Raw genomic sequence first — 17,791 nt, forward strand, 5'->3', positions numbered from 1 at the left:
ACTTCACATCTAAGTGGTCAATCAACATATAGAGAAACACTCCATTTTAAGTGTTAAGGGAAAGTTAAATTTAAGAACACGTGACAACAATGTGAATATACTTAACACTATTGAACTGTACACTTTAAAAATGGTTAAGATAGTAAATTTTATGTTATCTAAAATTTTTTTTTACCACAATTAAGAAAAAACACAAAATCCCACAGTGGGATACTGCTACACACCACCAGAATGCTTCAATGAAAAAGCCAGACAACAAGTGTTGTGTAGTGAGGAAAAGGGACAATGGAACTCTCATTAACTGCTGGAGAGAGTATAAATTGGTACCACTGTCAGGACATTCTAATTCCCCTCCCAGTTACATACACAATAGAATACGTGTATTCATTGTAAATATATACCGAAAAAATTTTGTAGTTATCAAAATCTGAAAGCAACCCAAATGTTCATCTACAGTAAAGTGGATACATAAATTTGGTATATTTACATAATGAAATACTACACATCATTGAGAATAAACAAATTACAGGTATATGCAATAATATGACTTTCAAAAAACATTATGTTGAGTGAAATAAGTCAAACAGTACAGAATGTATACTGTATGATTCCATTTACACAAAGTTCAAAACCAGTCAAAACTAACACATGATGTTAGAGAGGATAACAGCTACCCTTGGGAGGGGAATGACAAAGAGGGCAGGAGTGGGTTTCTGGTAAGGTTCTTTTCCTTTCCTTCTTTGTCTAAAAAAAAAAAATCTTGCTGGTGGTTACACAGATGTGTTGTTCACTTTGTGAAAATTCACTGAGCCAAACTCAGGGTCTCCTGAATACTGTATTAGGAACAGATTACTATATTCATAAAAAGAGAAATAAGAGTGAATAAAGTCCTGTTTGGTTACAGATACATAGTCCTAACCCTTATTTTCTGATATAAATGAAACAGGGAGTTCTATAAAAAAGATTTAAAATGTTTCCATGGCACAGCCTTAGCCTCTATCTTCACTTACGACCCTTTGGCCACATACAGACAACTGTTCCCATATGCCACTACTCTGAACAAGGTTAGAGCTCCCTCTAGCACTTTTAACTAAGGAAACAGCACAGGCCTTTACAGAGCTGACACAGTTTGGTGCTGCCCACGGTTAAATGCAATATAGCGATTTTTATTTTTAATTTGCTTTAATTGTTGCTATGATATGAATAATTAATAGGCCGCCTAAGCCAGTTTTGTAAAGTTCACAATACAGAAAGCCAGGAGAGAAATATCTACTTAGAAAGGAGGCTTAAAAATGGTTGTAACTGCTATAATATTAGAGAATTCGGAACATTTATTCATGATTTGTGGCAACATTATGTCTCACCAACAAAGAAGCATGCTACCAAGCACTTCCTACTAAAAATTCTTCTGATCTTCATCAATTTTTCTCTTCATGGCTTCATACCTATATATTGTACCTACAGTACCATACAAGAGCAAAGTAGGTCAGTGTTAGGAGAACCTTGCTCTTTTGTGGAGAAGAGGAAGGTTTGGCTGTAACACTTAACCTAGTTCCATCCATTCTAAAACAAGTATTTATTAGCATTAAATAACCCCCTGGACAATAGCGACCTATTCAAATTAGCCTGTATTCTTTGCCCATGCTTGTAAACTCCCTTCTCCACTGACACCTTAACCAATGGAAATTATGTTATCAATGCTTCCACTCAGCAATGTCTGTTTCACATTTGGATATGCCAGAAAGTATAATTTAGTTATAATGTTGTAATCCTACACATTTCAGGCAGCATTTGAGCGGTCTCTAAAAGTTCAATGATTATAATACACACTATCTGGGAATGCAGCCAGAAATAAAAGGGGCTTTGTTTTTCATTGTTGGGTTTCAAATCTTCCCCTCTCTGAAAGAAACACTGCTTTTCAACACTTGTTAAAATTAATACAAATATAAAACCAGCTAATTAATAAGTCCCTTGAATCAAGGAGAATGACAAAGAAGAGAATATAAAGAACCACCTTAAAAAATAAATTCATTTTAGCTAAGACTATTACGTGTTCTTCATTATTCTGCATCCTAAAGAAACACTTTTTGAGCTATTATAAGGAACAAACATTTCCTACAACCTTTTCTTAGCATACAGATCCCTCAAAAAGTGTGTCCACAATTATAGGAAACTTTAACAATTTCCAAGGGAAATTTTTACCTTTTTTTTTTTTTTTAGCATTCTAAATGGAGATTAATACAAGTCAGGATGATTTCCTCTCTCATGCTCTGGTTACACACAAGCAACACTCTGCCAAAGACAGTATGGCATGGACATCAGTACTGGATCGTTCCTGCACATACCACAAAGCCATAATGCCAAGTTACCAATTAGTTTGGTTTTGCATCATGTCTGCTGGTCACATTAACACGGCCACATTCATTCCAAGGGCAGCTCAAACTAGGGGTGAAATATTATCTGAAAACAGTTATTCATTAAGCTACTGAGAGCTTCAATCATTTGTGTTTTTCCTGAGACAGGATCCACTACTTGCTTCTCTTGTAATTCACCTAGTATCTGCTGGGAGCCATATATCATGAACTGGAACAAGAATGACAGATCTAAATTAACACAACAGAAAAGCTATTTGATGCTGCCTCTTGGTTTCTCCACTTCACTCTCTTGTGTGGCATCCAAAGGCTTCAGAATCCTGGCATTAATTAAGCAACAGTTTTATTACACACAATCAAAGCCTGAAAAGAAAAGCCTAACAGACAGTAAGAGGAGATTACAAGGTTCAATTAACAGTTTTACTTTTTTGTGGTTGCTAATTGAGGTATTTCTAATTTTTATCATCTCATATAGAATGCTGAAAAGGAAAATACTGTAAGTGTAAGAGAAGAACACAAACCTAAAATGTATTACTGTATCATGATTTTATATAACCAATATGCATACTTCTGTGTTTTCCAAATCATGGCTATTTGTTAATAAATTGTTAACACTTAATAGGCACCACAGAGAACTTTTTAGATAATCCCCCCACATTTGCTACACTTGCCCTAATTTCTATGTACTAAAATTCACAAAACACAATGATTGAAAGCACATGGCCATGGGGGTCAGTCAGTCTGGGTTCACATTCTAGTTCTGCAACATACCTTGGGCAAATTGCTTGATATCTCTGAGTTCTGGTTAATCTATATATAAAATGGGGTTGTATGCTTAATGAGATTGTTGTGGGGATTTACGTGAGAGTGTATATAAAACCCTTAACCCTTAGTGTCTGGCACATTGTAAACATTCAATAAATAATGGCACACAAATGCTGTAAAATTTGATGACACAATCTCTGGATTTTAATACTTTAAATAATATATATCAGACTCAACAAATATAATTTGAGAATCTACCTTCTGCAAGTGAAAATCAGTCCTATTCAGACTCTACAATGAAGGCAATTTACTTTTGCATATAATTTGCCTTTCATAGGCAACTTTTACCACACATTTTCAATTGAGGGGAAACAGGGAGTAAAAACTAGTCTACATCTCAAAATTTGAAGTTTCAAGAGCACTAAATAATAGCATTAATTGGAAACCAACAGCAACCTAAACAGCTGAGTAAAAAATTAGTTATATAAGCAAACTATTATATATAGAATTGGATAAACAACAAGGTCCTACTGTATAGCACAGGGAACTGTATTCAATATCTTCTGATAAACCATAATGGAAAAGAATATGAAAAAGAATGTATATTTATGTATAACTGAAACACTTTGCTATACAGCAGAAATTAACACAAAATAGTAAATCAACTATACTTCAATAAATCTAAAAAAAATTAGTTACATAAAACTCTCACTTAGAATCTACTCTTATTGTATGTTCTCATGGTATAATGTGGAGATAGTGGCTCCTATAGTGTCCCAGGCTAGAAGTATTCAAGTTTACATTACTCAGTACTCAAACCTTTGAAAAGCATCCCATATCCTTTTATCACTGCAAATGGAATCTACTATAATCTATAATGTGATGTCTATACCTATTCATTATTAAAATGTAAAATATAAAAAATAGTTGTATTTCTTGGACTTATATTCAGAACCCACCTCTTCTCCTTAAGTATTACCTAGAGGAAAAAAAGAAAACTCCTTCAACCTACCAATTTTAAAGTCAAAAGTGACATTATACTAATCCTACCCCCTACCCCCCAAAAAAAACCCCAAACCAAAACAAAACCCCACACATATTAAGATTCAAGGAAACTGATTTTAAGTTTCCTAATTAAACCATCAGGTTTTAAGTACTCCAATTACAAGAATAAGAAAAAATATACAAACTGGAAATGAACCTCACACATAGATGTAAATAAAGCCACTCTTTAGGTTGCCCATTAATCCACAAGTGGCATATTCATCTTATTTACAGTATTATACCCCCTGCCATGATATTCCATTACAGAGTCACGCTACACACTCCATAGTTAACACTGTAGGAACCATCTCTTTTTAAACATGGTTTTCTCTCTGTATTTCCCTTTAGGCTTGCTCCAAAGTTTTTTGTTTTTTTAATCTTTATAATTAAATTTCTTATGCTATTAGATATTCCAAGAAAATGTGGCTAAAGTTAAAGAAGTGATGTCTGAGGTATAAAGCATAATTAAATTTATGGTCATTCTTCTAGAAATATTTAAACATTTCTGTTTGTCGTGGTCTTAGTGCTCCATGTGAGCAAGTGCTTCTTACATATATGTCAACTGTAACTATCAAAAACTTCTATTCTTTCCATTAGAGAATATCCAGGGAGATTTTATACACACACACACACACACACACACTCACACACATACCCCACAGAATAATATTCATGTTTGTTTGCTTTTTGTTTTCATTTGCTTTTGATCAACCTGTTTCTTAATTACTCACTCCTGTCCCAATCCTCCTCTTTCCTGTCTGAAACAGGGGATTCAAGGTCCAACTATTAATTCTGATACCCTCATCATATCTTTACAATCACCAAACTATCTAAAAGCACGCATACTTACAAAAAATATTTACTAAAGTGTAATCAGACAGAGCCTGGGCTTTGAAGCCCTAAGGGACATTTTTTTGTTTTAACTGATAAAACTAATTACCAAGTTTAACCAGGAAAAATAAGTTTTTGGTATAAAAGGACTGCCAATATATGCTTACACTGGAAATCCTGACACAGCAATTCAAATGAGATTTGTATTCCAAAACAATTTCTAAAACAATTACTAAGATAAGGTTACCACCTTGAACAAATTGTACTGGACTCATACTAAGGTGTTACCATACTCATAAGTCCAATGACATGAGGTCATCTTCAATCCTTTAAAGACCTATGTTTACAAGGTAGGTGATTATTATTGAGTAAGCATTTAAAATTGCATAGAATTATTGACTAGGTAACCCAGAGTATTTAACGCAGTTAGTTAAATTTTCTGGAAACAGTCTTGCCACAGTTCAGGCAGAACAAGATATTTTACAAGCAGTAAGGGGTGGGGGGATAGGGGGAGATGAAGAAATAATATTTGCTAGATGTCAAATGTTCTATATAAATCAAATGGAGAAAAGCTATAGGTGCTTTGTAGTGTGAGGCCAAGTATAACAGAAGATATACACAGGGCCTCCAAATACTACTTAAAAATCAACCATACGCAGTAGAGCAAGGACTCTGAAGTCAGAGAGATCTGACTCAAAACTCTACAGCTTAGAGATGTGAAAAGTTTTAATTTCTCTAAGCTTCAGGTTCCTTATCTGTAAAATAGGGATAGTATCATCCATCTCATCAGGTTGAAACAGACAACATAGCTAGCACAAAAGTGCCTAAACACAGGGGCTTAATAAATATTAACATATTCTCTCTCTCCTCCTCAAACTTTTGAGTAGTACAAAAGTAAAAATAAATAAATATCTTCCATCCTGAAGTTACAAGAGAAAGAAAATGGACCTTTAAAAATTCCTTGTATAGGAATATACCCCAAACTAATAATTGAGGGGGATGAGGAACTCAGAAAAGATTATCACAGCCTCAGAGATAAAACTGGTTCCATACGTAAGAACTTTAAATAAGGGTGTGTTAGGTGAGCTCCAAAGGACTAGACTAATGAAAATTTCTCTAAAGTGAACCCTACTGATGAGATTCTGGATTACTAGAATTTAAGGTGACTTGGCAACTCTAGCTCTGTTAGGAAATTAAAAGGGAGTTTCGTGGTCATTCAGCCAGTTAGACATTTCTGTTATTACTACTATAAACAAACAAAAAAGATGCCCTCAAAAAAAGAGACATCTATTTTAACACTCATCTTAAGAAACAAATCTTACCGGAAAAGAGCTCTAACAACAAGAACAAATATTGGCAAGATCATTAAGTCAGATGGAATTCCAGAATCACAGGAAAATGGAAAAACACAATTTTATTTTTGTAGAAACTTGGTATAGAGAACATTTAAATTCATAGCTCATTTGCCTTACAAGAAGCTGAACTCACGACACAAGAATAAAATTTTACATGTATGAATCCTGAGCTCATGGGTACTGAAAGGTTCAAAAGGAGAGCTCAGGTTTCACAAGCTTTGTAAGCGATCTATTTATACCATATGACTAAGAACATACTTATTTATGGAGAGCTTATGAGCCTAGGCTTCTGGAACTGTCACTAAGAGAGAAGAGAATGAAAAGCCACAAAAATCCATAAAAGCAGTAAGAATAAAAATCTCTTCCAGATTAAGAAATGCAGAAAAGTTATCACGCAAAATTCTAACAAGTGGGCTTTAAAATACTAATATGCACAGTAGCACCATTCTCTTATAGAGTGTGGGGGGAAGTCCTAGAGACTATTTAGTATTAAGTCACTGATCTTAAAATACTGATACATTTAAGTCTTAATGAATATTTTTAGGAAAAGCTATTAGTCAAAAAACAAAACAAAGCAAAACAAAAAGTCAGGTTTCTGACAGAATTGCAAGAGCTATACTAAAGATTTTTAGAGGGGAAAGGAAGGTAGGGAGATAGGTACTAGGAGAAAGTGAAGGGTCTTTTGTTCTATGAGTTCTGCAAAGAAGTAGAATATCAGGGACTTATATTCTGCAAATACAGTATCTTAGGGCTGCAATAAAGAATTTCTGTTAGTTATATATATTATTTTAAAAGTTCTATTAACTATGATGAGAAAAGATTAGCTTATACCTAACCTGAATATTTCATACTATACTTTAGGCTCTTTCCTGTTAATTCTATACTCAGATGGGTACCCGATAAACTGGCTTTTACGTATTAATACTTTAAATAAATGCCTAAGACAACTGACCGTTAATATTAAGAAAACAAATTTGTTTTATATATCTTTGGAAGATATCTGGATTCATCTACATAGCCTATATTACTTGCTTTTACAGTAAGCCACTAAACTTAAGATATAAACTCTAAAATACTGCAAATCCTGGTGGCCTCATATACTTTCCCATAGTCAAAGCCTGTCAAAGGTGGCCAAGAAAACAGCCCCTGATTTGGTAGAGAAAATTTGGCTCATTAATGTCTTCCACAGCCTTATACCATATTTTCCAATATTTCAGGGATGATTAACATGGTTACAATTTTAGTATAACTGAGCTTTAAGTGGATGAACAAGCCTTTAGTCTCAGTTATTGCATAGATTTGCCCCCCTCTTCCTCCTATAAACACCATTCATTGATAGTCAATTATCAATTATATAAACTGAAATAACACAGTCCCCCACACAGAGAAGTCAACGGCATAGGGAAAAAAAAACAAATAGTGAATTTCCTAATAAACAGAATCAGGAAAGGAACATAATTTAAATATGCCATAGCTTACTGCCTGCATTAGGGTCCTCTTTTAAATAATTCAAAGTGACAGAAGTCCTCCAAACCAGAAAACTCGCATGCTACTTGCAAGGAAAACTCTATATTGGAGGGGTGGGGTGGTATGAGGCTGAGAAGGCAGACCTTTTAAAATTTTAATTTCTCTGGTTACCTGATTTTTAAAAAATCAAAGGTTAAAACCCAGAGTGCAATGCCAAGGAAACTGTAAAGTTCTAAATGACCCCTGATAGAATTACCGTCTACAGATCATTAATACATCAACCATATTTGTGACAATACTTTGGAAAGTAGGTGGTATTTCTTTCTTTCAATTGAAGTAAAATTGGCATATAACACTGTATTAGTTTCAAGTGTATAGGCAGTATTTCTTAAAGTCTGTAAACCAGCTCTAGAGTGCAAACACAATGCCGGTGTACAGCAACAAAAGTATGATGTAAAACCCAAAGATTTTTCTTTTTCATTCTTTTTTAAGGAACTGTGCCTGGCATTGTGCAGCTGTGGTGTTGCCTTCATCACTCCCAACATTTCCAGTCTTGCTAATTAAAAGGTTGATCACAGAACAATGCTCTTTTCATTAATTTCAGCGTTCCGATTGGGCAGGATCCCTGCTTACCCCACCTGATCTTTTCACACTGCTGAAGTTAATGTGACAGGAGCCCGAAGATGGATTACCTGCTACCATATTGCCTATCGCCTCCAATCAGGAGCTATCTGTGTAAACTGATTGTTCTAATTTGCTCTCATTATTTTTACAATATCAGGAGAAAATAACGCACACAGCTCACTGTCAAAGCCATGAAAATCAGCCATTAGTTAAACCCAGACACTGAGTGGCTTTATTAGAGGCACTGCAGTTTATTGATATAGCTCCAGTCAAACAAGGCAGCATTTGCTTCAGTAGAAGGAAATGTTTATACTGAAAGTAAATATTTATTGTAATAATACCCACAGCAACATGGTATTTTGAAGAATCCTGTCCTTATTTTATAAGCTTGGTTTTGACACAAATTAACAACAATGAAGAGTTGGGTTGGCATAAGAAAGTAGATAACATTTAATACACACATAGTAGCATGAAAATCTGTCTATTAACTCGAATATGTGAGCACTCTTCACCTCCCATACCTTGTATAATAAGAAACTCTATTCTGTGACTACAAATGCTAATCAATCAATAAATAGTGGAGGTTCTACTTTGCACAACACAACAACAAATATTTTTCTAAAACAGTAATTTTATGACTTAGGAATCAAAATGGTTTCTATAAATGGATTATATAGGTATAGGTTTAAATAATAAAAACCGTATTCTTATACAATGTAAGTGATCAACAAGATTACTAATCCTAGTATCACAGAAATTCACAATATGTTTCAGAATTGGAAAATAAGAAGCATAATAAAGCCAGCTAAGCAAACAACAATCTGGGTTTTAAACCCTTCAGTAAGAGATGGTTTCTTAAAGCAGAAGACAAAATTCTACCCAAAGGTTTGATAGTCAATGAGATAATATCTTTAAAAGATTTGTCCTGGGCACAAAGAAAATATATTTTCCTGTTGTAAAGAAAATGCTAAACTCTAGAAGAAAATATATGTTAATTTGGCATTTCTAGGCTTGCCTAGCTGAGAACATTTTGTAAAAATGTTAGCTAAATGCTGCCTAAACAGCATTTTGGGGGGCCGGAGAAGGAGGGTATAAATAATGGAAACTGATGCCTTTTAAATAAAGGAATTTAATCCACACATTCTACCCCCATTCCCCTTTTTAGTATTAGAAGGAAACATGGCTTCCTCCTGTTTTCTTTCTATACTAAGATTCCTAGGTAATGTGAAGGCAAGAGTATGCCCTTCTTGCTGCTCCCCCTTTAATGGCCACTTTTCTTTTTCTAAGAAACGTGTGCCACGCTTTTCTCCTTAAAATTCCTGCACTAAAGACTGCACCATACTGCACTCCGTAAAACGTGCTGATGGCGCCAATTACAAGCTCCCAGCCGAACGCTCCAGCCCCCACCATTCGGGCAGATTTATGCGGACTCTTGCCGACGTTATTACAAGTCAGAGTTTATTGGGAAATTGTTACATTATGCGGAGTGTCTAACAAATTGCTTATGCTGCTATAATTGGATTACAACAGCCGCTTGCTCCCACCGGTAAGATTAGGCAAGTAGGACTCCTGCCGATCTCTGAGCGTTAGCAGTAATTTTATTTGCCTTGCCTCTCTCTTTCCTAACAACATGCCTCTCTCCCTGCCAGCTGTCTGCTGAAAAGGCACAGGCTTGTTCCTTGGCCCTAACAATGCAATTACAGCCCCGCAGATCGCACTGTTTGTGCATTAAGTACAGAGCCAAAACGAGGCGAATTGATCGTTTGACTTTTGGAGAAGCCATGTGATCTCTTGGTGCGGGTGATCCGACATGCATCAGCAGGCAATACTGCAGTCAGTTCTTGATGAAAAACTTTCTTCCTTCATCCCACTCTCTCCCAACCTTTCCTTTTCCACTGAGGGAGACAAGGACTGGGCTCATCTCATGCTAATCTAGATCAACCCACAAAGACAAACTCAATCTTATTAGCTCCCTGGCTAGATAGAAATGTGAATAGGTTCTAGCATCTTGAAGCGCCTCAGTCAGATATATCAGTGGTTCCCAAAAGTTGAACCACTGCTGCTATCTAAAAATAGGCTCATAAAGAGTTCACTGAAGGGAAAAAGTTTACAGAAACACTGTAGTTCAAAAGAACTACAGAAAGTTTTAGGTTTTGGCAAATAAAACTGCCTTGGAAAGGCTTTGTTATAAGCTCTATTCAAGGAGCCATCAAGAAATCAGCACTGAACCTGTGTCCTGCCTTTCTCCACAGATCTGCTCTGCTGGATGATGCTGGTGGCCAATGTGCAGAATCAATGCCTCTGACTTCAGACTTAAAAACAGTCAGTCTGATCCCCATTCAGGGCAAAAGTTTAACATATTTTGATAACAGCTTTCGGTTTCTTGTTTCTTTTTCTTGTACGTTTAACAATGAGCGCAGGTAGCAAGGAGACTGTGCAAGTATTTACTGTGAATCTAGACTATAATTCATGAAGATTCTCACTGGGGTCCTAACTTTTTTTTTTAATTAACTTTGCTGAAATGGTTGAAAATGACTTTGAATTTTACCAATTTTAATACAGACCAGGATTCCTGTTTACACTTTCCCCTCCAGTGGCATATGCTACTTAGGGTTCCTGAAGCTGATTACACAACAAATGTGCAGTCAATCTGCTGATCCATTTTGGTGCCCCATGTTTGTATTCTTAAATATCATGCACATCTAGAAGGTTATGTATTCTCATATCCTTAATCTGACAAACACACAAACTGTTGTCTATAATGAGGATTCTTGATTCTATTATTACTTCAAAGTGAGCTTGGAAAAGTCACTGTACTAGTATTTCTCAGAACCTCTCTGTAACCCCCATTAACATTCATTAAATTCATATAAATATTTAAAGATGGAAGAAAAAACATTACTTCTGAACTTAATTCCTGCCTCCTTAATACAGCAATAAGCCTAACGTATAAAACATTATACTTCAGTTTTTCCAACCACATCAGCCTCAATGATATGGTTAAATCTTAATATATTCTCCACAAAGCTACTCTTTAGACCCAACAGAGAAGCTTGTGCGCAGAATGGACCATCTGACATGCTACTTGTGGAACAGAGTATTAAAGAAGTCTGTTAACACGTAGTTTAAAACTCAAAAGAAACTCTGAACAGCTGAAATGCTTTATAAATAGCACAGACCCAGAGGAAGTGCAAACGTCTGCATTGTGAATTGTAGATCTTAATTACCGACAATGGCTGGTACAGCAAGTAGCACAGGAAAAAAGTGAAACAGTTGCACTGTTCATGGTTGGCAATAATTCTTCAGGAAAATATTTACTATCAATCAGTTATGAGAAAAGGGACTCTGTGCTCGTAAAACAGCACGTTGCTTCTCATACCAGGACCATTTTGCTTCAGCATAATCTGAATTTAAACAGCTTGTTTCCTGCGGATATAATTTTGGAAATAAATAAAACAAGTCTTCTATCAAAATCTGGAGTGAGTGGAAAGGAACATCACATTTTTCTGTCTCAGTTGCAAAAAGATTATTAGTCTAAAGTAAAAAACAATAACAACAAACAACAACAAATACAATACAGAACACATCTACAGAGGACTATGGAAGGGGTTTATTTTCTAAATATAAAGAGGCAGAACTTCTCCGACCTAGGCAGGAATCCAGGCAGATGTGTTCAAAAACAACTCAGTTTTAACTGTATGTGTATGTGTATGTGTAAGGGTAAATTAGGGAAAAGCCTGAAAACAAAAATTTTCAATAATACTTAAAGTCAATAAAAATATAACAAAAGTTAATGCTCTTTATTTTTCCAGTAAGCTTTCTTTACCAATTAAAAAATATCATGAAGGTTGACAATTAGGTACAACATGATTATTGATTTTAAAGATTAAGTTGGCAGTCAATAATGACTGTCCATTTAAAGCTACAATAAATACAGAGCTTATCATGTTCCAAACACAAACCTCATGAACTACAGGGCTATAATTAGTAAGAAGGAAGGCTTTGGAAGAAATAAAAAACATCTCAATGCCTCCAAATATTACTTGGATTAAGTTATACTATAAAATGACCCTTCCTCCATTTTTATTTTAAAATATTTTCTTAAGACTCATTCTTCAAGTCAGAGATTCAGAAGATTATTAACCGAGGGTGGCTGCAGTTTGCCTTACAACTTTGTCTTCTTGTATTCTAAAGAGGACTAAGGGTCTCTTTTCATACACCTATTATAAAACATTTATTTTAAGATATCTCTGGCAAAGAAGTCACATACAATATAGTATAGGGGGTCCAAACATAACAGGATTGCTGTTTTTAAAGGGACTAACTGGTATTAATGTCTTATATAAACAGTATTCAATAATAAGGTCTTAGACTTTAATTACCATCTCCACCCAAACCAAAGTCACACCTATCAGAATTAGTTGTTTTGAACTAGAGGACCAAAATGGTTGATTTCACCATATTATAGCTGCTCTCCATGAAAATGGACATTCAAGGCCACTTTGGAGCACAATCTGAATCAACGACACATACTTGTACCAAGTTAAAAACCAATGCAGCCATATCAAGTATAGCAGGTGAAACTATCTAGTTAAGGGCTAAAGGTGAAGAGCATGAAATAGGGACAAGCTTACAGACCTAGGAAAATAATGGCAAGTCATTACTTTTCAAAGGGCAAGCAATAAATGAGGCCAGTAGAAGCAGCACAGAATCATGAGATACACATAACACATGTAAATAAAAAAGGGAAAACTCTTCCTATTCCCATGTTATTGGCACTTCACTGGAGACTGTTGCAAGAAAGAGAATTTTCAGCTACATGTTTTTATTTGCCATTGACCAACTGATTATTTGGCTCAAATCTGAAGCAATGAACCAGAAGATGAAGATGGGCCAATAAAAGGAATCAGAAAGTTAGGTGGGTTCCTAAATTAGGAAGTGATAGAAATCATTATTAAATTAGGGTGTTTAAGGAGATGATGAAAGGATATAGGTGGCAGAATAATGCTAAAATAAGCAAGAATGGGATGAGAGGGTCACCATTTGAGAGCAATGGAAACAGCAGCAATGAGCAAATTTATTTCCTCACTCAAGAGCATAGTATGCCATTGTGCCAGATGCCACAAGATTTCTAACCATGCACCGCTAAAGTAGAAGGTAGGAGAGGAAAAAAAACACCATCATACAGACATACACCAACATAGCTATGTAGCTTAGAGATCCTGGCTGACAAAGTATTGAGAAAACAAAAGGAACAGATGCTCACTTGGCCAGCTCTCAATGTAACTCATTAAAATCATCACCCTGTCCTTGGATCGGTGCTCATGCTAAGATTTTACCTTGTTTAGCCAGAAGTCACCCACTTGTGATGAAACTGAGAACAGCATGGCCAAAAAGGAAAAAGATTATTTTCAAAGGCCCAAATTATTGGTCTCCTCAATGTACCAATGCTAGATAAAAAATAGGGTCAATCAGCACTTGGCTAGTTGTGACTATATGACTGAAAAATAAATACACGTTAATTTATAATATTCATATTTTGCAGAAAATTATTAAGACATTCTAATTTAAGAATTGAACTGATTAACTCTACCTTTTTTCACTATAACTTTTAATAAATTGCGACATTTCTTATATGGATCATTTCCAATGGTTCTGTTTTGTATGATATGTTTTCAGTTGATAAAGTATGTCCTTTATCAACTGAAACTACTTCCTGTTTTAAGAAATAAAACAAAATTAAAAATATTGCTGTTCCTTGATTTTTGTAGCAAAGAATGGAGACACATGATACCAGGCCTGGCTCTAATAATAACAGTAACAGAGACCCTGAGTGTATAACACAATAGATTAAACTAGTTAAAGTTGGGAATGTTGTAAAAGTGACAAATCCCTAAATAGTTATAAAAGGCAGTAATTTTGCAGATATGCAGAGTAGAAGTCTAGAAACAGAGCCCGTACTGTACTTTTACTTACTCCTGGAATAATTTAAATGGCTGAAATCTAAATTTTGGTCAAAGTTCCTGAGTAATTAGAGATGGAAAACTTGAGGCATAGTTGATACAATTATTAGATTGTAAGATCTCTAATACATAAGATTATTTTTGTATTTAGGCTACAGATATGGCACACATTTATACATAAGAAACAAGAAGCTCCATATGCATGATTAAACATACTTGTCCAGTCAGATCAGGATCACCAAAAGCGGTATTTTTATCAATAGCTGCTCAATAAATAATAATAGTGATATAATAATTGGATTTTCTATAGCATATTTCACAATCCTACAATGGTGTACTCTATACTTATTACATTTTAAAACCACCAACAAACTTATGAGAATAACTGTATATTTTTTTATACAAATCTTTTTTTTTTGGTCGCGCCACACGGGATCTTTAGTTCCCCAACCAGGGATCGAACCTGTGTCCCCTGCAGTGGAAGCAAGGAGTCTTAACCACTGGACAGCCAGGGAAGTCCCACACAGATCTTATCTGTAATAATCCATAACTAGTGTCAAGCAACAAATGTGAATTAGGCTAAAGTGTGACCAGAACACATAATCAAAAAATTCTGCTGCAACTGAAGAGATAGAAACTCCAACTTGCAATCTGCTTTGGATAAAATGATGCCTCCTACATTCTTTTTAAAAATCCTATAATAGGGACTTCCCTGGTGGTCCAGCCGTTAAGACTCTGTGCTCCCAATGCAGGGGCCCTGGGTTCAATCCCTGGTTAGGGGACTAGATTCTGCATGCCCAGCTAAAGATAAAAAGCTTGTATGCCGCAACTAAAGATCCCACATGCCGCAACTAAAAGATCCCACACGCCGCAACTAAGACCCAGCGCAGCCAAATAAATTAAAATAAAATAAATAAATATTTTAAAATCCTATAATAGTCTTTAATAGCAATACTGAGTAAAGATGTCTATAGATAAACCATTATTATGATGTGGTATAATATATATTGATGTGTAATATTACTTACTTTGGCCACACAATTTTCAGTCTTCATAGCAGTGCTTGCTAGACATACTGTCTCTTGATTTAAGCAGAGTCTGGCACAGCTGTTGTAGGTCTGTAAAGAGAATTTTTTGGAAATAGGTTTAAATACTGAAATACTGTCGTGTAGTTTTCAAATTCTGCCTTATTTCTCAAAATCAACACACAAATAGATCCTATGTGTAAATACCAGATTTACGGGAGCTGCAGGACAAGGTAGACAGGGGGAAGTAAAGAAAGTGAGAGCCCAAAAGTGCCACTGATGTGCCCATGAAGAAGTATGTGAGCAGCAGTGACTTTACTGTATATACGAAAGGTAGGGGTGTCAGTTATTCAAAAATGGGCAAAGGACTTGAACAGAGATTATCCAAGAAGATATGCAAATGGCTAAAAAGCACATGAAAAGATGCTCAACATGACCAATCATGAGAGGAATGCAAATCAAAACTACCATAAGATACCACCTTACACCCATTAGGATGGTTACTATTAAAAAAACAAAACAAAACCAGAAAACAAGTGTTGGTGAAAATGTGGAGAAATTTGAACCCTTGTGCACTGTTAGTGGGAATGTAAAATGTGGAAAACAGTATAGTGGCGGTTCCTCAAAAAAATTAAAAATAGAATTACCATATGATCCAGCAATTCCAATTCTGGGTATATACCCAAAAGAACTGAAAACAGAGTCTTGATGAGATACTTATACATCCATGTTCATAGCAGCATTATCCACAATAGCTAAAATGTGGAAGCAACCCAAGTGTCCACTGACGGATGAATGGATAAGCAAAATGTGGTATATACATACAGTAGAATGGTATTCAGCCTTAAAAAGGAAAGAAGTTCTGCCATATACTGCAACATGGATGAAACCTAAGGACCATATGCTATGTGAAATAAGCCAGTCACAAAAAGACAAACACTGTATGATTCCACTTAGATAGTCAAAACAGAAAATAGAATGGTGGCTGCTAGGGGCTGGGAGAAGCGGGGAATAGGGAGTTACTGTTTAATGAGTACAGAGTTTCAGTTTTACAGGACGTTAAGAGTTATGTGGATAGGACTTCCCTGATGGCGCAGTGGTTAAGAATCCGCCTGCCAATGTAGGGGACATGGGTTCGAGCCCTGGTCCGGGAAGATCCCACATGCCGTGGAGCAACTAAGCCAGTGCACCACAACTACTGAGCCTGCGCTCTAGAGCCCGTGAGCCACAACTACTGAAGCCCACATGCCTAGAGCCTGTGCTTGGCAACAAGAGAAGCCACTGCAATGAGAAGCCCACGCACCACAACAAAGAGTAGCCCCGGTTTGCCACAACTAGAGAAAAGCCCGCGCGCAGCAACAAAGATCCAATGCAGCCGAAAATAAAATTTTAAAATTAAAAAACAAAAGTTATGCGGATGAATGGTGGTGACTATTACACAACAATGTGAATGTATTTAATATCACGAACTGTATGTTTAAGAATAGTTAAGATGGTAAATGTTATGTTACATGTATTTTACCACAATTTAAAAAAAAACACTGGTATACTTTATTGTAATCAAACTTGCCAATGTATTAATTAAAATGTTTCCTTTTAGTCTCAAGTTTTTACTGATAGTACACGTCACAGCTCTCAAACAATAGTGCATGTCAGAATCATCTGGGCTTGTTAAAACACAGATCGCTGGGTCCCATCCCCAGAGCTTCTGAGAATCTGCATTTTTAACAAGTCCCCTGCTGATGTTAATGCTGCTGGTCTAAGAACACTCTTTGAGAACTATTGATATAAATATGTGTGTTGAAATTAAAGAGAAAAATCTTAAGACGTGGGTGATCTCTTATAACCAATAATAGGAAAGAATCAATTTGTTAAAATTCTAGATTTACAGAATAGTTGCAAAAATAGATGAGTTCCTGTATACCCTTCCCCAGCTTTCCTTTATGTTTTTTGAAATATTTATTTATTTATTATTTTTGTCTGCATCGGGTCTTAGCTGTGGCACACAGGATCTTTCGTTGTGGTGCACAGGCTCCTCTCTAGTTGTGGTGCACGGGCTTCTCTCTAGTTGTGGCACACGGGCTCTGTAGTTGCAGCACGTGGGCTCTCTAGTTGCAGCGTGTGGGCTTGCTCAATAGTTGCAGCGCGTGGGCTTAGTTGCCCTGCAGCATGTGGGATCTTAGTTCCCCCACCAGGGATCGAACCCGCGTCCCTTGCATTGGAAGCTGGACTCTTAACCACTGGACCACCAGGGAAATCCCCCAGCTTCCCTTTATGTTGATGTCTTACACAACCACAGAACATTTGTCAAAACTAAGGAATTAACCTTGGTACAATATAAAGTT

The 17,791-nt window shown here is 35.9% G+C and overlaps 1 protein-coding gene across 11 annotated transcripts in view; it reads right to left on the minus strand.

Moving 5' to 3' along the window:
* BTRC (beta-transducin repeat containing E3 ubiquitin protein ligase) overlaps positions 1 to 17,791 on the minus strand; it is a 197,867-nt gene that overhangs the window by 51,921 nt on the left and 128,155 nt on the right. For all 11 annotated transcript variants that reach the window (XM_007187315.2, XM_057531305.1, XM_007187319.2 and 8 more), the window contains one exon: positions 15,450 to 15,539. In XM_007187315.2, the coding sequence (XP_007187377.1) occupies positions 15,450 to 15,539 (90 nt within the window). The remainder of the gene's footprint in view (positions 1 to 15,449; positions 15,540 to 17,791) is intronic.

This window comes from Balaenoptera acutorostrata, chromosome 16 (assembly GCF_949987535.1).
Source record: "Balaenoptera acutorostrata chromosome 16, mBalAcu1.1, whole genome shotgun sequence".
Classification (NCBI taxonomy): Eukaryota; Metazoa; Chordata; class Mammalia; order Artiodactyla; family Balaenopteridae; genus Balaenoptera; species Balaenoptera acutorostrata.